At 43.9% G+C, this 24,811-nt stretch overlaps 1 protein-coding gene across 1 annotated transcript in view; it reads left to right on the forward strand.

The window, feature by feature from the left end:
• Positions 1-24,811, forward strand: part of GALNT17 (polypeptide N-acetylgalactosaminyltransferase 17) — an 815,309-nt gene that overhangs the window by 728,048 nt on the left and 62,450 nt on the right. The window contains exons 7-8 of the mRNA XM_073615091.1: positions 9,719-9,904; positions 9,990-10,127. Coding sequence (XP_073471192.1) covers positions 9,719-9,904; positions 9,990-10,127 — 324 coding nt within the window. The remainder of the gene's footprint in view (positions 1-9,718; positions 9,905-9,989; positions 10,128-24,811) is intronic.

Consider the following 24,811-nt stretch of genomic DNA (forward strand, 5'->3'; position numbering starts at 1 on the left):
CTGCAGATAACATTGTTCTGGACTGTCTTCCTGATATTGACTGTCAGAATCATACCTGCACACTGTGTGTCGGCACAGCCATTTGTAATCACCACTAGGGCTGCATGTAACAGGTTGACAATGCAATAACACAAATGGGAGACATTGTCACTCCAATTCACAAAGTGCCTTAACAAGGATCTCTATGGTAAAATCACCAGGCATCCTTTTAATGAAAGTTGCACATTTACAAAGGCAGTTAATATATTTTTAGATGTAATTTTCAAATTACTTTAATGGTAAAACTTATTTCCAAAAAAAGTGTATATCGACCTGAGATTGTTCACTGTGTATGATGGTATCAACATCCCAAGTATAAACAATATAGAGGAGAAAAAGAACAAGGCCCATTTCACATGGGTGGTTCAGTTGGGTCCACCTGTTCGTTTTTAATGCAAACTCGACCAGACCCTCCGTTCTCCTCTATGGGTAGCCAGATGTAAGTGTCTGTTTATACCTGACTATCTCTGATCCGGCAAAAACAAATGGAAGGGGGGTCCATCCCCTTCTCTCTGGCCTGATCAGATCAGATGTCATTTGGGTGGATAGCCTGTCCATTTAAATCCAACTGCCCATAAAGGAGAGTGGGCTGTGTCTGCTCTGCAAAAGCCAAGCAGACATGAAACTGTCATTCACCTGCTCAGCAGGGGATCAGCGGACAGATCCCTGCTGAGCAAGCAGATTGAGCCAGAGTCCGCCCCATGTGAAAGGTACCTAAGAGACTTATAAGGTAGTAGAAAGAGTCATAAAGTGCATACAATATAATAAAAGTTGATAGGCTTGATTATTTTAGAGGCTTAATTATGTACTATTGTATGATTATTTAAATAAAAACTATCAATGTTTACTATACTGTATCCACTTTATGACTCTTTCTGCTACCTAAAAAGTCCCTTTTTTTCTCCTTGTATAGTCCTTGTTGTAGCCCCATTTCTTTTGTGGACCTTGTGCTGGAATATATTCTACAAGATTGTTCTATTTCTGACTGTGCAAGTGGCTCTGGGAGAATTAAGTTTGCGTTTATATTCATTTTTAATACAGAAAATGGTCAGAATTAGGCGATTAGTATTTTTTTTTATTGTACATTATTAATTTTATAAGATATATTCTTGGGTTTCTGCATAGACTGTATATTTGGTGTATATAAATATATTTGTGTTTCAGGTAACTAATAATGAGTGCTTTATGGAGGGGCAAGTTTTACATGTCAAACATGTGTAAGCATGTATTGTTTGGAGCATTATTGTGGTCTGCTGAGTTGGATGGCAGAGTGTAGCATCTCCTGGCTACCATTCATGCTTAAACCATGCTCCAGATGCCCTTATTTAAATTGCATATTTCCACAAAAAATTGCATTCCTTATATGTTTTTATTTATGCATACGATTCTCAGTAAATTACTCTAAAGTTTGTATTTTATACCGTACTGCTAAATACCTGGCAATCCAGCCAGTTCCTGTTGGTTGCTGTTTCAAACGGGACACACTAGGCACAGAAGCAGATCTGTGCTGTCGTGGTCATTTTGTATCCATGGGATCTCTGTGTCAGCACAGCATGCCTGTAATTCCCAGTTAGTTTTTCCTGTGTTCAAAAGAGCTTTATTGCAATATGCACAAACTTACAAAGTTTAGGCCAAGTTGAGGCACATTGCTATTCACCAGCTGTTAAAGGAGTTGTAAAGCCTCGTGTTTTTTCACCTTAATGCATCCTATGCATTAAGGTGAAAAAACTTCTGTCACTGACCAGCCCCCCTAGCCCCCCCCCGTTTTACTCACCTGAGCCCATTCGTTCCCACGCCGGAGGCGCACTCACCCTCTCTGCCCATTGTCTCAGCTCTTGATTGGACAGATTGATAGCAGCGCAGCCATTGGCTCCCGCTGCTGTCAATCAAATCCAGTGATGTGGGGGCGGGGCCAAGTCCGGCATTCTGTGTCCATGGATGCAAAAGCCAGACTCGAGAGCGTGGCTGCATGGAGACCCCAAGGAGATCGCTGCAGGGAAAAGCCACGAACGCCATTGGGGGACCCCAGAAGACGAGGATCGGGGCCACTCTGTCCAAAATGAACTGCACAGTGGAGGTAAGTATGATATGTTTGTTATTTTAAAAAAACAAGGGTTTACAACCCCTTTAAGGAAGCGTGGACACAAAATTAACTAAAGTTACAGGTATGCTGTGCTGACACAGCGATCCCCGAGATGCAAACTGACCATGCCAGTAGGGATCTGCTCCTGTGCTTGGTGTGGTCAGTATGAAACATTAACCAATGGGAACTGGCAGGATTACCAGGTATTTAGCAGAAACATAAAAAATAAAAACATTGGAAGTGCACCTGTTTGAATGTGGTTCACCCTTCTGGAATGCAGTGCACATAAACATGGAATGTGCTTCCCCTCTGTTTGTGATGTCATACTCTGCCTGACTGCCTTTTATACCCACATGCCTCCTCTCTATGGGAAAGAGGGACACAAAGTGAGGCTATGTGATCATGTGACCACTAAATTAAAAAAAAAAAAAAAAGATGGAAAAATAAGTAAGCTTGTATTGAATTGTCAAAAATTACTATTGATGTATTCTTATTACAATGCTGATGTTATAACATGAAACATGTATGCTATGACTATAGATCTCCTTTAAGCAAAAAGAAAAAGAAATCCAGAACAAAGAGCCGATAGTGTAGTAAATGAAAACACAATTTTATTAAATTAAAAAATGTGTAAAATGCACTCACAAAGTCAAGGGGAAGACATGTAATGCTGTACACTGGCAGCTAATGTGTACTGAGTCCTCTCCAGGGCACCAATGTGCTGGCGAAAATCCGGCCGGGCTGAATGGAGATGCATGAAAAAAGGAAGGAGATGCAGACCCACATTTGTATTTAACCCACTTTTTGTACATTATATGTATATTACACAGACCACATGAATTGTGTTATTTAATATTTGACATTATATTGGGCTGAGTGCCTACTCTTTTTTTCTTTTGTTTTTACCAGCCAGTGGATAAGACAGAGGTAGTTAACATAGGACTTTCTGCTCAAAATAAATGGCGACAGTGCAAATGAGTTAGGATAACATTACATACTGTGCATCCGGAAATTAGTCACAGCTTTTCCACATTTTGTTTTGTTACAGCCTTATTCCAAAATTGATTAAATTAATTATTTTCCTCAATACTCTACAAACAATACCCCATAATGACAACGTGAAAGAAGCTTGTTTGACATCTTTGCAAATGTATTAAAAAACAAAAACAAAAAATCACATAAGTATTCACAGCCTTTGCTCAATACTTTGTTAAAGCACTTTTGGCACCACTTACAGCCTCAAGTCTTTTTTTTTTTTTTTTTACTTTAAATGTTTTATTTTGCCTCAAGTCTTTATGAGTATGATGCTACAAGCTTGGCACACTTATTTTTGGGCAGGTTCTCCCATTCCTCTTCACAGGACCTAGAAAGCACCATCAGGTTGGATGGGGAGTGTCAGTGCACAGCCATTTTCATATCTCTCCAGAGATGTTCAATCAGGTTCAAGTCTGGGCTCTGACTGGGCCACTCAAGGAAATTCACAGAGTTGTCCCATAACCACTCCTTTGTTATCTTGGCTGTGTGCTTAGGGTTGTTGTCCTGTTGGAAGATGAAACTTCCCCTCGTCTGAGGTCCAGAGCACTCTGGAGCAGGTTTTCATCAAGGATGTCTCTGTACATTGCTGCATTAATCTTTCCCTCCACCCTGACTAGTCTTCCAGTTCCTGCTGCTGAAAACATCCCCACAGCATGATGCTGCCACCACCAAGCTTCACTGTAAGGATGGTATTGGCCAGGTAATGAGTGGCGCCTGTTTTCCTACAGACATGACGCTTGCCATTTAGGCCAAAGAGTTCAATCTTTGTTTCATCAGAAGAGAGAATTTTGTTTCTCATGGCTAGGCATGAGCCGAACACCCCCCTGTTCAGTTCGCACCAGAACTTGCGAACAGGCAAAAAATTTGTTCGAACACGCGAACACGTTAAAGTCTATGGGACACGAACATGAATAATCAAAAGTGCTAATTTTAAAGACTTATATGCAAGTTATTGTCATAAAAAGTGTTTGGGGACCTGAGTCCTGCCCCAGGGGACATGGATCAATGCAAAAAAAAGTTTTAAAAACTGCAGTTTTTTCAGGAGCAGAGATTTTAATAATGCTTAAAGTGAAACAATAAAAGTGTAATATTCCTTTAAATTTCATACCTGGGGGGTGTCTATAGTATGCCTGTAAAGGGGCGCATGTTTCCCGTGTTTAGAACAGTCTGACAGCAAAATGACATTTCAAAGGAAAATAAGTCATTTAAAACTACTCGCGGCTATTAATGAATTGCCGGTCCGACAATACACATAAAAGTTCATTGATAATTGGTTTGTGCTCTCACATGCACTGTTAACTGCGGGACCTTATATAGACAGGTGTGTGCCTTTCCAAATTATGTCCAATCAACTTAATTTACCACAGGTGGACCCCAATAAAGTTGTAGAAACATCTCAAGGATGATTAATGGAAAAAGGATGCACCTGAGCTCAATTTTGAGTGTCATGGCAAAGTTTGTGAATACTTATGTAGATGTGATTTTTATTTTTTTTTATGCAAAGATTTTAAACAAACTTCTTTCATGTTGTCATTATGGGGTATTGTTTGTAGAATTTTGAGGAAAATAATGAATTTTGGAATAAGGCTGTAACTTACCAAAATTTGGAAAAAGGGCTGTGAATAATTTCAGGATGCACTGTATATTGCCTGTAAATGCAGCTTTCACTTTGCCTCAAGCTTTAGCCTCCTATAAACCCATGATTTGGTCTGTACTATTTGAAGCATTTTAGTCAGCATATGATACCTCTAGCATTAACTAGAACAAGGTCTTTTTCTTTCAGATTTCAATAACAAGGTTGAGGGAAAACAAAAGTGTTTGCTTCAACCCTTTAAAAACAGGTGTGAAATCAATACAAAACATTTCACACTCACACAAAAAATAAAATAAAAATGAAACTCCTAAGATTGTTATCATCTTTTTTTTTTGCTGATAAAACTTTTTTACACATTTTCATCAAAGAGCAGACTGCTTATTTTAGGATTGAGAGAGGTAGAATTTCTCTTCTGTTTGAGAAAGCAGACCTCTTATTTTAGGATGGAGGGAGTGTAGTGGAAATTTCTCTGCTGTTTGGGAACCCATATGAGTGTCAGTTATGAAAGCTTATAAGTGGAGCTTCTCAGCCTGCAACCTCTAGTGGTTTCTTTATAGGAATCTATAGAAAACTTCACTAGTTGGTGGAGATTTGCCCATTTGCCAAAATAAGACCCAGAACAGCATAAGCAATCTCCCCCAGGAACCAAAAATAGAGCTATGAAAACTTGGTGGAGTTATTCTTTTTTTTTTTTTTGTTTTGTTTTTTCAATCCTGATGGGAAAAACATTAAAGTATCCTTATGTTATCTACTGTTTTTTAATAATTAGAGGTTATTTAAACTATTTACTGTAGATTAACTAAGACCTGTCACAGAACGTCCCTCACTTCGCTTGAGTGCTTCCATCAGTATACCGCTTCCTAAGTTCTGGAACACGAGTCCAATGGATCTGGCTATAGGAACCCCCAAGAACTAGACAACACCAGTCTTGGAGTACATCAGAACTACTTCTTTATTTGAGATCTCACACACATTTATACACCAGGCTGACTCAAAGCTAACCTAATTAACCTAATTAACATGAGCTCCAATAGGAGTCGTCCCGTCTCCTACATTGTATAGAGGGCAATGTGATCAGCTCATTCAATTAACATACATTACCATAAACATCAACACAGGGTTAATTAGAACAAACAACAATGAGTTGAATACCCTTAGAACCTAGACTAAACTTATTTACATTAAACCCATTATAGCTGACATCAGACAGGTGAGTGGAGTTGATGACATTAGCATCTCCTCACAGGATGTGTCCCAACAGTATAATTCAGTCTTATCATTCTAATATGGCATATAAAGGGTTCCAGAGTCTGTGTGTTTTGGGGGGACATGGAGCTGAATCCAAAGTAACACCAACCCCAGGGTCCCCAGGCATACAGCTCACAGAGAGCACCATTCCCCCAAATGCTAGGGCCCATAATCGGTGGGCAAGAGGCTTGCGTTCAGTCCCCTCCAATAGCCTCTGTCCCGGGTGAGTCTGTCACATTTCTCCCCTTTCGGCAGGAGACTAACACAGGAGGAGACCCCAGATGGGTTGACTCCGAAGTTAGTAAGTAGCTCCAGTCCTCTAATGCCTGTACCCACACAGTACCCCAAATAAATTGTTCCAAACAAAGCATTACTCACCCAGCCAATCTCTGCCTCTCTCAGAGAACATATCTGCCGCTGGGGAGAGGCCTGGACTGGCCCTTCTCCCTGGAGTCCTTTCTGCCGCTGGAGAGAAGACAGGGTGACTGGGCTCACTCTGTCATGCTGTTGGGGATCTGGGCCCACTGCCCAGAATCCCTGGGGTATACCGGTGGAGACTGAAGTCCTATCCACCTTCACAGGAAATCCATCCTCTGTTAGTTGAGGGCAGAGTCCAGCAGTCCTCAGCCCTGTTGCCAGCCCTTCTGCTGGAAACCCCACACCATCTGTTCCAGCTAACTGTTGGGGAGGGAGGCCGACTGCCCCACCTCCCTGGAACTCTGTAGTTGTTGCCGGTGCTGGGCAGAGATTGGTAGCACTCTGCCCTGTTGCCAGCACTTCTGCTGGGGACTCCGCATCCTCTGCTCCGGCTAACCGTTGGGGCAGGAGGCTGGCTTTCTCCACTCCCAAACATGTGTAGCTGCCATTGGGGAGGTGAGTCGGCTGCTTCCTTTTCCATTCCCTCATCTGGCTGCTGGGACGACATGTCGATGGTACTGTCTCCCAGGTGCACGGATCTTTGCTGGGGAGGAAAGCCCGCTTCCTCCACCCTGGCCAACTGTTGGGGAGGGACAACACACACATCCTCTCCCTTCTCCCCCTGTTTCTGCTGCTGGGAAGTGATTGCCATCTTCTCACCCTGAGCCTCCACAATTGCTGCAGGTGTGGGGCAGAGGTCTTGGACCCTCTGTCCGGTTGCCAGCACTTCTGCTGGGGGTTTGCCAGGTGGTTCCTCCTCTACAGAAACGTCTATTAAATCCCCTGTCTCTGGAATTGGTAAAAGTGTGGGACAGAGGTCTTGGACCCTCTGTTCAGTTACCAGATCTTCAGCTGGAGAAGTTTGTTTTAACTCCATAGATGCTGCTGGCAGAAAATCACATGTCCCTGTCAGTGTTGTGGGAGAAAGGCCGACTACCTCTTCTCTCAAGAAGGCCGAAGCCACTGTTGGTGCTGGGCAGAACACAGTGAAGTTTGGCCCTGATAGCAGCTCTTCTGCTGGAGGCTCATCAGGTTGTTCTTCCTTAGCAGAAAAGTCTATCAAATCCCATGTCTCTGCAACTGATGTCTGGGGATAGAGGTTCACCATCTTCTGTCCATGGAACCCAGAAGATGCTATCATTTCTGGGCAGAGGTTAGCAGAGCTCTGCCCTGTTGTCAGCACTTCAGGTTTGGGGACGGCAATCTCCGGATTTTCCACTGCCGATTCTCTGGCATGCTGCTGAACTTGTTCTAGCAGTTTCCTGTATGCCCTTTCCAGATGCTGTTCCTTCCTTAGCAAATAGTCCAGATCAGGTTTGAGCTCTGAGACCCCTGCAAGACCGAGCATAGACTCTCTATATTCTCTCAGGTCCTCAAGGTCAGGTTCCCCTTCATCGCCAAACATAAAAAGATCTGTAAGGCTCTCCCACAGCAATCCAGGGCCGCCAAAGTCATATCCCTCCGGAGAGCATTCTGTTGTCTCCCCTAAATATCCCTCCTCTGCGTGCCATTGCAGAGCCCAATAACGATTGTCCAGCTCTATCTCCTGCTGGACCAACCTGTACAACTCAGTCACCCATTGCTCCTGGGGCTGCTCTCCCAGGAATGCCATCCACAATGCCCGTTGGTTACTGGCCCGTTGTTCTTGGGTTGGAAAGCACTTGCCCTGTTTTATACCAGCGAGACGGAGGGCTGCAATCCAGAGCTCCACCCGAATTTGCTGCCTGAGCTCCAGGTATTCATCCTTAGACACAGTCCTGGTGTATGTTGAAAGGATGATCCGCAGCAGCCCCGGGAACTCTGATGCCAGGTCCATATTTCCGCTGAGGTGACTGAAGTCTGCTATGCTGATCTTGGATCCAGTTGGAAGTTTTGGATGTCCCAGACTGCAGGAAGCTTTCCCGCTGCTTGCCACCAATGTCACGGAACGTCCCTCACTTCGCTTGAGTGCTTCCGTCAGTATACCGCTTCCTAAGTTCTGGAACACGAGTCCAATGGATCTGGCTATAGGAACCCCCAAGAACTAGACAACACCAGTCTTGGAGTACATCAGAACTACTTCTTTATTTGAGATCTCACACACATTTATACACCAGGCTGACTCAAAGCTAACCTAATTAACCTAATTAACATGAGCTTCAATAGGAGTCCTCCCGTCTCCTACATTGTATAGAGGGCAATGTGATCAGCTCATTCAATTAACATACATTACCATAAACATCAACACAGGGTTAATTAGAACAAACAACAATGAGTTGAATACCCTTAGAACCTAGACTAAACTTATTTACATTAAACCCATTATAGCTGACATCAGACAGGTGAGTGGAGTTGATGACATTAGCATCTCCTCACAGGATGTGTCCCAACAGTATAATTCAGTCTTATCATTCTAATATGGCATATAAAGGGTTCCAGAGTCTGTGTGTTTTGGGGGGACATGGAGCTGAATCCAAAGTAACACCAACCCCAGGGTCCCCAGGCATACAGCTCACAGAGAGCACCATTCCCCCAAATGCTAGGGCCCATAATCGGTGGGCAAGAGGCTTGCGTTCAGTCCCCTCCAATAGCCTCTATCCCGGGTGAGTCTGTCACAAGACCCATCCCTGGAATTCTGAAAGACCGGTGCAGACAGATTTTGCAAAAGTGCTGCAAAATCTTGTGCATTCTAGAAGTGGTGAAAAATGTGCCAAATGTACCTGTCTGTCATGTACTTGAATTTGGCTCATGCTACAACACTTTTGAAACGCGCTTGGGGTACATTTGCAAAATCTGTCTGAGACAGTTTTCCTCTGTACACCAAAAAAGAGTTGGACTTAATTAGCTCCACTTTCCTAAGATATGAAATGTTGGTATTTATTGTAAATTTGGAGCATTCAACGCATGATGCCACTCCACACATGACAGTGTTTGTCCTGGAAACTGGCCACTGAGCACTGCTTTTGAAAGGCAGGAGGTTGTCTACACATATGACCCAAATCCAGAAATACCGAGCTTTTCACTAGTAATGCAGCAGTGAGAGGATTGATGTTTATCAGTACTTCTATTGCTTTGAATTCTGGGCCATTATTACAGAAAAAGATACAACAAGCCCACCATTAAGCCCCACCCACATACAATAGGTATCCTCAATGGCCAATAGGAATAACACCCCCCCGAACTCGGCAAAGTTTCTTTAATCTAGGCCAGGTATGGGATAAGAAGAGATTGGTTGATAATGTGCTTTTCAGTATTAGTTACAAAATATAATTTGTATATACACATAATAATACTTTTATTTCTTTTATTTTGTGTGTTTATAGGTGTGGCTATGCGGAGGCAGCATGGAAGTTCTCCCATGTTCAAGAGTGGCCCATATAGAACGCAAAAGGAAGCCTTATAACAATAATATTGATTTCTACACAAAAAGAAATGCATTACGGGTAGCTGAAGTCTGGATGGATGATTACAAATCTCATGTATATATCGCATGGAATTTACCTTTAGAGGTACATTCTGAAATCTAATAAAATACAGTGTATGTCATCACCATGTAAACAGACAGTATAATAACATTCTCCTCATTATCTTTAGAACCCAGGAATTGATATTGGTGATATATCAGAAAGAATTGCCTTAAGGAAAAGCTTGAAATGCAAGAACTTTCAATGGTACTTGGATAATGTTTATCCAGAAATGAGACGATACAATAATACTGTTGCTTATGGAGAGGTAATGTAAATAAAGTGTATATCTAAGCAAAAATAAAAAAATGCAGATGTATGCACTCTGCATATTTTGCAATGCATGCACATTTCACCATGTTTAATTTCTTTAAAAATGATGTAAATACAGAGAAAATTCTCTTGATCTGGCCAGAAATCGAGTGATCTTCGCATCTTGCTTTTGCTTATTTACAAGAAACTATCAGTCTTATCAACCCTGCCCAGTCGGCTCTGATTCTTTATGGCTTCACAGCCAGCTTCCCACTGTGCATACGCAGCCACGCTGCACTTTATGAATAGTCCTGCAGTCTTCTGAGACCTATGACATGTTCCAGAAGGTTGCGGGTGGGAGAACTTCCAGTGGAATCACTGCAGTGATCCAACTAGAAGTGGGAGTGGGTACCTGTAAAAGCCAGTATTGAAGAGTTTTTACTAGGTTTTTGTTGACCTAATTTTTACTAAAAATTTTAACTTTAACACCCCCCCAACTCTTATGCCGCATACACATGATCGGAATTTCTGACAACAAATGTTCGATGTGGGCTTGTTGTCAGAAATTCCGACCGTGTGTAGGCTCCATCGGACATTTTTTGTCGGAATTTCTGACAACAAAAATTTGAGAGCTGGTTTTTACATTTTCCAACAACAAAACTTGTTGTCGGAAATTCCGATAGTGTGTATACAATTCCGATGCACAAAATTCCACGAATGCTCGGAATCAAGCAGAAGAGCCGCACTGGCTATTGAACTTCATTTTTCTCGGCTCGTCCTACATGTTGTACGTCACCACGTTATTGACGTTCGGAATTTCCGACAACATTTGTGTGACCATGTGTGTATGCAAGACAAGTTTGAGCCAACATCCGTCAGAAATAAATCCAGGATTTCATTGTCGGAATGTCCGATCGTGTGTATGCAGCATTACTCTTATTCTTACTTGTACAGTGAGCCCTTAACCTCTTGGCGCCGGTGGCATGCAGTGCCGGGACAAGGTCATTTGGTGCCACCTCCTGATTAGGGTTACCACCTGTTGTTCAAGGCAAACCCGAAAACTTTTCTACCGCACTGCATTTTTTTTTTGTAGTATACACTATATAGACAATAGGATTGTAAAAGACCTTACATACCTTTGGATGGCTTAAAGGGGTTGTAAAGGTTTGTTTTTTATTTTCTAAATAGGTTCTAAACAGTGAGATGCACAGGGGGACAGTGGGATGCACAGGGGGACAGTGGGATGGACAGAAGGACAGAGGGATGGACAGGGGGACAGTGGGATGGACAGGGGTACCATGGGATGGACAGGGGGACAGTGGGATGGACAGGGGGACAGTGGGATGGACAGGGGGACAGTGGGATGGGCAGGGGGACAGTGGGATGGACAGGGGGACAGTGGGATGGACAGGGGGACAGAGGGATGGACAGGGGGACAGAGGGATGGACAGAGGGATGGACAGGGGGACCGTGGGATGGACAGAGGGATGGACAGAGGGATGGACAGTGGGATGGACAGGGGGACAGTGGGATGGACAGGGGGACAGAGGGATGGACAGGGGGACAGAGGGATGGACAGGGGGACAGAGGGATGGACAGGGGGACAGTGGGATGGACAGTGGGATGGACAGGGGGACAGTGGGATGGACAGGGGGACAGTGGGATGGACAGTGGGGTGGACAGGGGGACAGTGGAATGGACAGGGGGACAGTGGGATGGACAGGGGGACAGAGGGATGGACAGGGGGACAGTGGGATGGACAGAGGGACAGTGGGATGGACAGGGGGACAGTGGGATGGACAGGGGGACAGAAAGGGGAGAGGGGGACAGTGGGATGGAGAGGAGGACTGTGGGATGGACAGGGGAGAGGGGGACAGTGGGATGGACAGGGGGACAGTGGGATGGACAGGGGAGAGGGGGACAGTGGGATGGACAGAGGGACACTTACACATGCGGACTTGTCTCTGACTGTCTCCCTGACCTCTCGGTTCTTACTTCTTCCTCCTAGTAGTCTGTTCCCTGAAGCCTGCGTTCTCCCTGCCAGACTCTTCTTCCTCGTTGCTGTCCTGGGACGAGGCGAGCGTCCCCTCCGCGCCTCCTGTCTGCAATATTAGTGAGAAGAGAATCTGCAGGGCTGCCACTGCTGCGATGGAAACTACACTTCCCAGCATGCAGAGCGGCACACGGAGCCCTCCATAGAGATGACTGGGGGAGGCGGCTTGTGTTGTGTAGCTTGTCTGAGGCTGAGCGGAGCAGACATGCTCCCTGCCCGAGCCAAGCAGATCCGCCCCCTGTCCGAGCTGTTTATTAGTGTACAGTACAGCCAGGGGCGCCAGCTAGTGTGTACTGTGAAGAACACTGACAGCACTTCACCTGCGCCCCCCTCCCTCCCACAAATTATACCGCCCAGGGCATCCGCCCCTTCCGCCCCTGCCTTGTACCGGCCATGCATACAGTATATGTGGCTGCTCGGCGGATGGGCTTTGTTGGAGCAACTTACCGTATGGAAGGCGCTCTTCCTGCACTCTCCCAGCATGATAGCCATCAGGGATCCGTAAGCTCCAACTGCATACTTGCGATCGGGAACTTTCTGATCATGTAATGGCTGTGACAGCCAATCACAGCAGTCACTCACATGACCCGAATCCTTCCCAACCTTTAGAACTCTGAAAGGGCTGGGAGGCGGTCAGCATGGAAGGGTTACAGTGGTTGTAAACCTCAGACATTAAATATGAACGAAGCATATCGCTCTATAGTGTGTACTTATCTCAATTACGAGTACTAAGTGTAATTTCTGTCTGCTGCTTCATTCCTCTGCTATTAACATGGGTTACTTCTGGGAAGTTTTCCTGACCTTGATACTAAGAGAAAAAATAGTGACAGCTGATTGATAGCCTCAGATCTGCTCCTGTGTGTTGTGTGAAGGGGGAGGGTGTCTCTTCCCTCCAATCAGCTCTGAGAGCTCTTCTTTCTGAGCTCTGCAGACTGCAATTTTAGCTCTCTGTTCACTTTTTTCTGACAGTTTAGACAAACTTTATAAATCCTGGACTTTGAACGAATGTAGAGGAGAGAAGACTGCAGATAAACAAGTACAACTTACATAAGAGGATTTGTTTCATCTCTGTGTATCACCTAAGGCCAGTAACTTCACTGGGTCAATGTAAGGGTTTACAACCACTTTAAAGTAGAATTCCAGTCAAAACCTAACTACTCTTAAAAATGCTCCCTCCCCTCTCCTAACACCTAACTAACTAATCTGTGTAAAAAATGATCAGTATACTTATACTGTATACTGTTGTATACTGTATTTTCAGGCTGCTTTGGTCCAGTCACATGATCGGCTCCCCTCTGTCAGCGGCAGGGGACAGGAGGGAGCATTGACAACAGGTGGGCCATAGAAATTGCCTACCATTGTCGAGTGCTCTTCATTCCCCTGCTGTCACTGCTGGTTGACATAGGGGAGATCACGTGACTGGATCAGAATGGCCTGAAAATTGGTAACTATACAGATCTTTTCTTTTCTTTTCTTAGTCAGAATAGGTGTTAGGAGAGGGAAGAGAGTATTTTTAAGTGTAGTTAGGTTTGGGCCACAATTCTACTCTAATGCCCTGTACACACGGTCGGATTTTCTGATGGAAAAAGTGCGATCGGATTGTGTTGACGGAAATTCCGATCATGTGTGGGCTCCATCGAACTTTTTCCGTCGGAATTTCCGACACTCAAAGTTTGAGAGCAGGCTATAAAATTTTCTGACAACAAAATCCGATCGGTTAAACTCCGATCGTGTGTACACAAATCCGACACACAAAGTGCCATGTATGCTCAGAATAAATTAAGAGACGAAAGCTATTGGCTACTGCCCCGTTTATAGTCCCAACGTACGTGTTTTACGTCACCGCGTTCAGAACGATTGGATTTTCCGACAACTTTGTGAGACCGTATGTATGCAAGACAAGTTTGAGCCAACATCCGTCGGAAAAAATCCATGGATTTTGTTGTCGGAATGCCCGATCAATGTCCGATCAATGTCCGATCGTGTGTACAGGGCATAATACTCTCCTCTCAAAACCTAATCCCTAAAGCACTTACCATAAACTCTACGCGGATAAAATGTAACCTACAATGTAGCAATAGCAGCATTCCTTGCAGATATGAACATATTATTGCCACTGTTTCTATAGCAGACATTGGCTTTGGTTAAGAAATATTTTATGTATGCCTCCTTTATTGACTTTACAATAATTATTCAATTTTACAGCTGCTTTCAGCATGCTTTATACAGCTAGGGCACTGTAGGGCATATATAAAACTCTAATAGCATATTGCAGCTTTTTCCATTAAATTTGTAATGAGAATTCTATTTGAAACATGTATCTTTTGGCTGTTTTGTATTGCTAAAATTGTGTGGTTTTAATAGTACTGTTATGTTGGTGAAGACAGCTATGGGATATAATATAATAAGATCTCACATCAGTCTCTCAGATTTATAATCTATAGTCTAGACCTCAGTAACCGCACAAAATACATTTTAAATACAGTAATAAATAAGAGAGATCACTGCCAATAGAGATCAAAATATCCTAAACAACATCCAAAATCAGATCTGTAAAAGACGGCTTCAGATTGATTGCAGAGGGTTATTGTACTTTACTAATTGTTTATTGGCTTCACAAGTAATGCCGCGTACACACGGCTGGACTTGCCAAGGGTCTAAACTCCATCGGCATTTCCGACGGAAAGATTTAGAACATGTTCTATATCTGAGTCCATCGGAAATGCCGACAGAAAAAGTCAGATGGGGCATACACACGGTCAAAAGGTCCAACTGAAAACTCCCATCGGACTTTTTCTGTCGGGAAGCCTCTTACAGTGCTTAATTTGATTCTTTAATCTGATGTTGCATGCTACATTTAATGCACAACTCCAGCTTTTGAGCCCCACTGAACCTATTATAAAAAAACAAATTCCCTTTATACATATTTCAATTCAAGGTGTCCTACAACCAGTAACGTAATATGACAGGTCCTAGCCTCTTCTTGTAAGCAGTCATGTATGCCATGTGAGTGTCATTTTGTGCATCAGAAACCTGACCCTAGGCCAGATTGATGATGCCCCCCTTGGGGGTGTGCCCATAATAGTCTGGACTCACAGAAAGTGGGATGGATGATGCTGGGCATCACTGAACCCAGAAGAGGACCAGTACTGTATTAAGAAGCAGTGATTCTGCAGGGGATATCACCAAAGAGTAGGTTTGTATCAGAGCAAAATCTACATTTTTAAACTATGGGCAACTTATCTTTAAAGTGTTAAAGAATACTGGAGTTTGGTTATAAATGAATGCTTAGAGTAAGCATATGGATAAGAAAAAGTATACTGAAGTCAGAACTCATAGTAAGACATAGTAGACTTAGAAATGTACTTTACAATAGGGAACTTGTCATCATTAACAAATAGTAATATATATTTTATTAGAAAGTTCTTCAAATTGTTCGGTTGTACACTGGGCCGCATTTTGATAAGTTTATTTGCTTTTAATTGATCTTTATCATATATGTTTATAAAACCATTAAAATGATTATAAACCCTCTTTACAAAGCAGTTACTAAGGTTTTAAGTAAAGTTATTCAATTTATTTTAATTCATTATGCACATTCTCAGCAAAGGAGGTAGCTTTCACTGCTTGATTTTTCACATATACAGTATCTCACAAAAGTTAGTACACCCATCACATTTTTGTAAATATTTTATTATACCTTTTCATGTGACAACACTGAAGAAATTACACTTTGCTACAATGTAAAGTACTGAGTGTACAGCTTGTATAACAGTGTTTATTTGATGTCCCCTCAAAATAACTCAACACACAGCCATTAATGTCTAAACTGCTGGCAACAAAAGTGAGTACACCCCTAAGTGAAAATGTCCAAATTGGACCCAATTAGCCATTTTCCCTCCCCAGTGTCATGTGACTCATTAGTGTTACAAGGTCTCAGGTGTGAATGGGAAGTAGGTGTGTTAAATTTGGTGTTATCGTTCTCACTCTCTCATACTGGTCACTGGAAGTTCAACATGGCACCTCATGGCAAAGAACTCTCTGAGGATCTGAAAAAAAGAATTGTTGCTCTACATAAAGATGGCCAAGCTATAAGAAGATTGCCAAGACCCTGAAACTGAGCTGCAGCATGGTGGCCAAGACCATACAGCGGTTTAACAGGACAGGTTCCACTCAGAACAGGCCTCACCATGGTCAACCAAAAAAGTTGAGTGCACATGCTCTGCGTCATATCCAGAGGTTGTCTTTGCGAAATAGACATGTGAGTGCTGCCAGCATTGCTGTAGAGGTTGAAGGGGTGGGGGGTCAGCCTGTCAGTGCTCAGACCATACGCCGCACACTGCATCAAATTGGTCTGCATGGCTGTCATCCCAGTAGAAATCCTCTTCTAAAGATGATGCACAAGAAAACCTGCAAACAGTTTGCTGAAGACAAGCAGACTAAGGGCATGGATTACTGGAACCATGTCCTGTGATCTGATGAGACCAAGATAAACTTATACGGTTCAGATGGTGTCAAGCATGTGTGGCAGCAACCAGGTGAGGAGTACAAAGACAACTGTAACTTGCCTACAGTCAAGCATGGTGGTGGGAGTGTAATGGTCTGGGGCTGTATGAGTGCTGCCGGCACTGGAGAGCTACAGTTCATTGAGGGAACCATAAATGCCAACATGTACTGTGACATACTGAAGCAGAGCATGATCCCTCCCTTCGGAAACTGGGCTGCAGGGCAGTATTCCAACATGATAACAACCCCAAACACACCTCCAAGATGACCACTGCCTTGCTAAAGAAGCTGAGGGTAAAGGTGATGGACTGGCCAAGCATGTTTCCAGACCTAAATCCTATTGAGCATCTGTGGGCACCCTCAAGTGGAAGGTGGAGGAGCACAAGGTCTCTAACCTCCACCAGCTCCGTGATGTCATCATGGAGGAGTGGAAGAGGACTCCAGTAGCAACCTGTGAAGCTCTGGTGAGCTCCATGCCCAAGAGAGTTAAGGCAGTGCTGGAAAATAATTGTGGCCACACAAAATATTGACACTTTGGGAACAATTTGGACATTTTCTCTTAGGGTACTCACTTTTGTTGCGAGCGGTTTAGACATTAATGGCTGCGTATTGACTTATTTTGATGGGACAACCAATTTACACTGTTATACAAGCTGTACACTCACTACATTGTAGCAAAGTGTAATTTCTTCAGTGTTATCACATGGAAAGATATAATAAGATAGTTACAAAATGTGAGGGTGTACTCACTTTTGTGAGATACTGTATATACATATCAGAAAATTGTTAAATTTCATTTTCAAAAAGACTAACTCCTATATCATCAGCTCCATCTAGAGCAGCGGTTGTTTTTTTTTAGTCACAGACCCTATTAGGAATCTGATGAAAGCTATGAACCCCCTCCCCAAAAATGTTCACATAAACACAACTTGCAATGAATATATGTATTTTATTGTATTAAAATGTGATTGTCTCATACATGTATGACATACACAAACTTTGAGTAAAGTTTAACATCCTAACACAAAAAACACTCCTTGTCATCTAAAGAATAATAGCCACTCATTACAAAAATGAAATACAATCAACTTGTGCACATTAAACTAAACAAGTGGTTTTAAAAACTTATTTTTTTTTTTACCTTCATACATTCTATGTATGAAGGTAAAAAACCTTCTGTGTGCAGCCCCCCTAATACTCACCTGAGCCCCCTTTCATTCCAGCAATGTACATTAGAGCTGAGCTTCTCCCGGGTCTCTCATTCCTGGATGCAAATAATGGGGCTTAGGAACGAGCACGCACCAGTTCCCCCAGAGCAATCGGCTTTCTATTTGGGTCAGTGGCTGAAAAAGAGGGGCCAGGAGTGCTGGCCGGGGACCCGAAAAGCAGAGGATTGGGGCTGCTTTGTGCAAAACCACTGCACAGAGCAGGTAAGTATGACATGTTTGTCTTTTTTAATTTATTTTTTAACCTTTAACCACTTCCCGACCGGCTCACATACATATACTGCAGCAGGTTGGCAGCCCTGCGTGAACCGCCGTATAGGTACGTCCGCACCCTCTGCACCGTGGGAGACCCGATGCACATGGCCGGCGGTCGCGATGCCCACCGGCCACCCACGATCGCAGGCATGAGAGCCAGAGCGGCAGTCTGTAAACACACAAATCCCGGTTCTGTCAGGGGAGGAGAGATAGGTCGTCTGTTCCTAGTAATTAGGAACAGCAACCGGACTCCTCCTTCAGTGAGTCCCATCCCTCCACAGTTAGAAACACACATGAGGGAACACATTTAACCCCTTGATAACCCCCTAGTGTTAACCCCTTCCCTGCCAGTGACATGTACACAGTGTCAGGAAGGGCATGCCAGCAGCCAAGATGGTAGCCGCAGAAGACATCCTGAACCTTCAATTCCTGTTAGGAGAATGCTGCAGGTGCGCGCGCATCTTGTAACAGTTCATGGCACCAAAACAGGCTATTTAAACTGGGTTAGCACCCAGACTCATTGCTGCCTGCTCTACAGCATTCCCTGTGTGTCCCTGCTAACCAGTATCTGATATCTGTTCCTGTTGTTTGACCCGGATTGTTCCTAATGATTCTGCCTTCTGCCTGCATCTGACCCCAGCTTGTCTTTGATTCTGCACCTGCCTGCTCCTTCTGTTACTTCGCTGCCAGCCCGTTACCGATCTAGTCTGTACCCTGACTCTGCTCCAGCCTCTGCATCAGTTCCTGACTTGTCCACCTGTGTATGACCCGGCCTGCCTGTACCTGCCTTCTCTCCAGCCCTTTGGGAGCATCCATCCCACCTGCAGCTGCATCTGCTCCTCATCCTGTGGTTTTCCAGTACCAGTCTGTTCCAGCTTCCTGCTTACCACTGTTCCTGGTCTTCCGCTGTGTCAGTGTTCCTCCACAGTCCCACTAGGAGTTCCAGTCCAGCTCTGCTGTCAGCGATCCTGGCAGGCACTCGTGCGACTCTGCACTCCCATGCCTCCTGTCTCTACCAGGAGCCTGGAGTCAGAGGTGTAAGAGAGGCCGTTCTCCGCATATCAAGCTCTACCACCAGGTATGTGACAGTAGCGGACAGCCATGTCTGAGCCTGTGCGAAGACCCTCTCCTATGGTGGAAGTTTGCCAGCATCTAGCAGGCCTGACGCTACCCAGCTGTAAGGACATATACAGACCTTGTCTTCCTCAGCTGCCGCCCAGTGATCTGCACAAGCACCCTCCACCTCACCGGGAACCTCTTCTGCTCCTGAAGTTGTTATGCTACCACCTGAGCCCAGAGTCCCAACTTCGTAGAGATTCCTTGGAGAACTCAATACATTTAGGGCCTTTCTCAATGCGTGTGAACTTTACTTTGGTACTACAGCCACGCACTTTTTCCCTGGAAGCAACTAAGGTCGGCTTTGTCATTTCCCTACTGCAGGGAGAACCGCAATCCTGGGCTCACCGTCTCTTAGAGCAAAAGGCTGCATCTTTAACGGACTTAGCCTCTTTCTTTGAAGCCATGGCTCAGTTGTATGAGGACCCCCAGCAAACTGCCACCGCAGAAGCTGCTCTTCATACACTTCAACAGGGTCTCAGAGCAGTTGAAGATTACGTTTCAGAATTCAGATGCTGGATTTCTGACACTAACTGGAATGATTCTGCTCTGCGCTACCAGTTCTGTATGAGCCTTTCTGAACCCCTCAAAGATGAACTAGCCCGGATAGGGGTCCCCTCTACCCTGGAGGCCCTTAATATCTCATCCATCGAGATTGATCATCGTTTGAGGGAACGAAGGTCAGAACGAACCATTGGTCAGTCACGCCCAGTATGGATGCTACCACAGTTAGCACCCAGTTCCTTAAATTCTGCTCCTCCAGCTCCTGCCGCATCCGCCCTTGACGCACCAGAACCAATGCAGCTTGGCCTACTTCGCTCCTAACTCTCCACAGAAGAGCGCCAACGTCAACGCCAGCAGAATCTCTACCTGTATTGTGGAGGACCAGGACACTGTGTGAGGTCTTGCCCAGCTAAACTCCGTAAGTGTCTCTCAGTTACTTCTACTTCAACTCCAACCTTGTCAATTCTGCTCATCTTGCTCTTTCCATTGTGTTGCAGCTTCCAGGAAGGACCATCCAGACTCCTGTATAATTGATTCTGGAGCCTGCAGCTGTTTTGTGGACTTATCCTTTGCTGCAAGACACCATATTCCACTACAACCTAAGGCTCAGAGACTTTCTGTACACCTAGCAGATGGTTCCACCATTAAATCCGGATTAGTTACCCATGAAACAGTGCCACTATCTGCCACCATTACCAAGAACCATCAAGAACTGATATGCCTGGATGCCATTGCTTCTCCCCTGTTCCCAGTCATCCTTGGCATGCCTTGGTTAAAAGCCCACAACCCAATATCAACTGGGCCACAGAGAAAATCAAGTTTCTCTCCCCCTACTGCCTCCAACACTGCTTGCAAGAAATCCCTTGTGACCAACCTTCCCTACTGTGCCTCAACACAGATTCTGAACCTACCAATCTGTACCAGTAGTATATCATGACTTCCTGGATGTGTTCTGCAAGAAAGGGGCAGAAACTCTTCTTCACTATCGGTCCTACTACTGTCCAATCAAACTTTTCCTCTGGGTTGAAGTCCCTTTTGGAAGAATCTTTCCCTTGACTGAATTTGAACTTGTTCCTTTAAAGGACTATATTGGTGATAACTTAAAAAAGGGGTTCATCCGTCTATCCACGTCTCCAGCCGGAGAAGGAATTTTCTTTGTGGAAAAAAAGGACCAGTCATTACGGCCCTGTGTGGATTATCATGAACTTAATAAAGTTACCCTTAAAAAAACACTACCCCCTTCCACTAGTGCCTAAATTATTCCAGAGACTCCTTACTGCCACCATATTCACGAAATTGGACCTCCGAGGTCCCTATAACCTGGTCCGTATATGAGAGGGGGATGAATGGAAGACAGCGTTCCACACATGGTTCTGGCATTTTCGAATAACTTGTAATGCCTTTTGGACTTTGCAATGCCACCGCTACCTTCCAGCACTTTATTAAATATGTGATACCTTGATGACATACTAATCTTCTCTCCTTCTCTAGACAACCACCGCAGACATGTCAAGAGTGTACTGGGCCGCCTTTGACAACATGGACTTTACGCCAAACCCAAGAAATGCGCATTTGAACGCCAAAGCATCCAATTCTGGGCATGATTATATCCACTGAAGGTATCAAGATGGATCCCCTAAAAGGTCACGACCATCTTGGACAGGCCGACTCCCAGTGATAAAAAAGGTATCCAACGCTTTGTGGGATTTGCAAATTTGTATAAAAAATTCATCAGGGGATTCTCAGCAATCATCTCCCCCATCACACAACTAACCAAACAAATCACTAGGTTCCTGTGGTCCCCGGAAGCTCAGGCTGCCTTTGAGACTCTAAAAAAGCTGTTCACCTCCGCGTCTGTTCTGAAGCATCCTGATCCAGCCCTGCCCTACGTCCTAGAAGTAGATGCTTCAGAAGCAGCGGTTGGAGCAATACTTTCCCAGAGGCAGGGATCTAAGGCTCTGTTGCACCCAGTCACTTTTTTTTCCAGCAAAATATCAACTTCGGAAAGAAACTATGATGTCGGGGACCATGAACTTCTAGCCATCAAAGCTGCTCTGGAAGAATTTAGGTACTTACTAGAAGGGGCTGCACACCCAATCCTGATCTATACAGATCACAAGAATCTAGAGTATTTAAGGACAGCAAAGAGGTTGAAACCCTGACAAGCCAGGTGGGCGCTATTCTTTTCTAGATTTGCCTTTCATATAATGTACAGGCCTGAATCTAAGAACACAAAACCCGATGTGTTGTCACGCATGTTTAGTAAGTCTGAAGAAGTTACACCTCCAGATACCATTCTGTCTTCTGGGAACTTCCTCCTACTACAAGGGGACTTGATGGCTCAGATTAAACAAGCTTCAGTGAGGAGTTCCCCACCACCCGGAGTCACTTTACTGGCAAAGGATGGGCTGCTTTGGTATGAAGACAAGGTCTTTGTAACGGAGGATCTCCGAATTTCCACCTTGGGGCTGTGTCATGATCACATGCTAGCAGGGCATTTTGACATTAGTAAGAATTCTGAACTGGTGCAATGGACATTCTGGTGGCCTAGGATGGAGAAGGGCTGTAAGAGATATGTGGAATCCTGCACTACCTGCATCTGCAACAAGAACAGCAAATCCGGGGCTTGGGGTCTGTTGAAACCATTACCTGTACTGAATAGACCCTGGAGGATGATTTTGATAGACTTTATTGTGGAACTTCCCCCATCCGAGGGCTACAATACTATCTTTGTGGTAGTCGAACGACTATCTAAGATGGCACATTTCCTACCTATGAAGGGTACACCATCAGCCCAAGAAACTGCACAAATCTTTATCAAGGCGATTATAAGGCTTTTTGGGGTTCCGGCAAATATCGTGTCTGACCAAGGGGTGCAGTTCACCTCCAGTTTCTGGAGAGGTTTTTTTTTTTTTTTTTAAACAATAAATTTTTATTGGTATTTTTCCAAAATATACAAAATACAAGCAGATTTTTCATTTCTCATTTGTACATATTGTTCGCCATTCAGGATCTTACTACATTAATAGAGTAAAACAGATTAACTGGTAGGGTTACTAAGAAATATCCTCAATGAAGCATTGTACATTTGTCAAGCCTGTCCCCCCTTGTGGGTACACACTGTAAACAGACTTTCTGCTTAAGTTTTCAAAGTTAGCCTTGAGAGGACCTTACTGAGGGTCCCCTCAAATATACCATCACGTAAGTTCCCTGTAAATTTGTCGTTAACCAATAATAATAAACTTAAAATGACTGATTCATCTTAGTTAGACTTTCTCATTCTTTTGATAACAGGTAAACCACGTAGTGTTGCTATGTTGTGTGCTTAGTATAATACCATATCATATATGACCATACCCAATATTGGATTGTACCACTAGACCTTTGATGGTTGTGTTTCAGTAGTGGAGGATTAGGAATAGTTTTCATACATGTGAGGAGGCATATTTAGAGGAACTCCAAGTTTCCCAATGTTTGTGGAAACTCGGGGTTCTTCTTTCTGTATATGCTAGGATTTTTTCCATAGTGTATTGAGAATTCACTCTTATGACTTCTGCAATTTTTGGAGGTGAAGTAGAACGCCATTCCTTGGCTATTGCTATACGTGCAGCAAACAAAATGTGGGTGACTACCTTTCTCCTCAGAGGAGGATAGTTTTCGATGCCTAAGCTTAGAAGAGCAAGAGCAGGGTTGATGGTACAATCAGAGCTGGACACCTTTATAATTAGTGACTGTATTTTTTGCCAGAAAGGTTTTATAGTTGCACAGTTCCAGAATATATGGAGGATATTACCAATAGCTTGGCAGTTTCTCCAGCAGAGAGGTGTAATACTAGGGTTCATTTTGTTTAATCTGTGCGGAGTGATGTACCATCTATGTAAGAGTTTTTGTGCATTATCCCAGTGATCTATGCATGCTGATGATTTATGATTGTATTTTATCGCTTCATGCCATTGAGGCATAGAAAATTCTTTTTGTAATTCAAATTCCCATTTCATCATGCTGGGGGTTTTGGAGTGTAAGTAGGGGGGGTGGTGAATTTGTAAAAGAGCGATATTCCCTTACGCTTATTAGAAGTCTTGCTTAAGAGGAAGTCCCACAGAATCTGTGGTATAGCTATCTGTCGTATTGGGTTTTTGCTCTTGTAGTGGTGTAATTGGTACGCTCTATATCTATCTATCGCATTTTGATGAGGTGGAGCAGGTGTGGTGAAGTTGTCTCCCGAGGATTTCCATGGTTGGACTGAGAAGTTTGGGATTAGGTATTCGTAGGATGCCAGTGGTACGTTTAGTTTTCTAATTGGGGTGTCTGTTAGGTATTTATGCACTAAGGAGGACCAGGCATCTATCGTTGCTCGTATAGTTGAGTAAGGTGGGGTGTTTGGTCTGCAATGTATACAGGCTGCTATAGCCAATGCAGGGAGGTCGTGACCTGGTGTTACGGTGCGTTCAATGTCTGACCAGCGGTTGTCTGTTTGGCAGGAAAACCAGTATTTCATTTGGTCCAGTATTGCAGCTTTATAGAAAGTCTGTGCATTAGGTAACCCTACTCCCCCTAGATGTTTAGGTTTATAGAGGTGGGCCAATGCTATTCTGGGTTTTTTACCCCCCCATATGTATTTTTTCAGGCATTTCTCTAGTTGTATAAAAAATTTCTGGGGAATTGGTATGGGTAATGATCTGAAATAATATAGGAGTTTTGGTAAGATTTGCATTTGGTATGCAGCTATCCTCCCCAACCATGTAAGGTGTAGTTTGGTAATTTGATGTAGTTCCTCTTCGATTTTTGTTAATAATGGAGGAAAGTTTTGGGAATAGATTTTGGAGGAAGAGGAAGTCAGCTGCACACCAAGATAAGTAATGGAAGGTGGGTCCCAGTTGCAAGGAAAAATATTTTTCAACCTGCTTTTGTTCTCGTTTGATATATGAAGCGAGAGTGCATAGCTTTTGGTTGTATTTACTTTATAAAAGGAGATTTGTCCGAATTTATGTAATAGCGTTTTGACGATGGGTAAAGAAGTGGCTGGGTTTGATAGAGAGA

This window comes from Aquarana catesbeiana, linkage group LG02 (assembly GCF_042186555.1).
Source record: "Aquarana catesbeiana isolate 2022-GZ linkage group LG02, ASM4218655v1, whole genome shotgun sequence".
Lineage (NCBI taxonomy): Eukaryota > Metazoa > Chordata > Amphibia > Anura > Ranidae > Aquarana > Aquarana catesbeiana.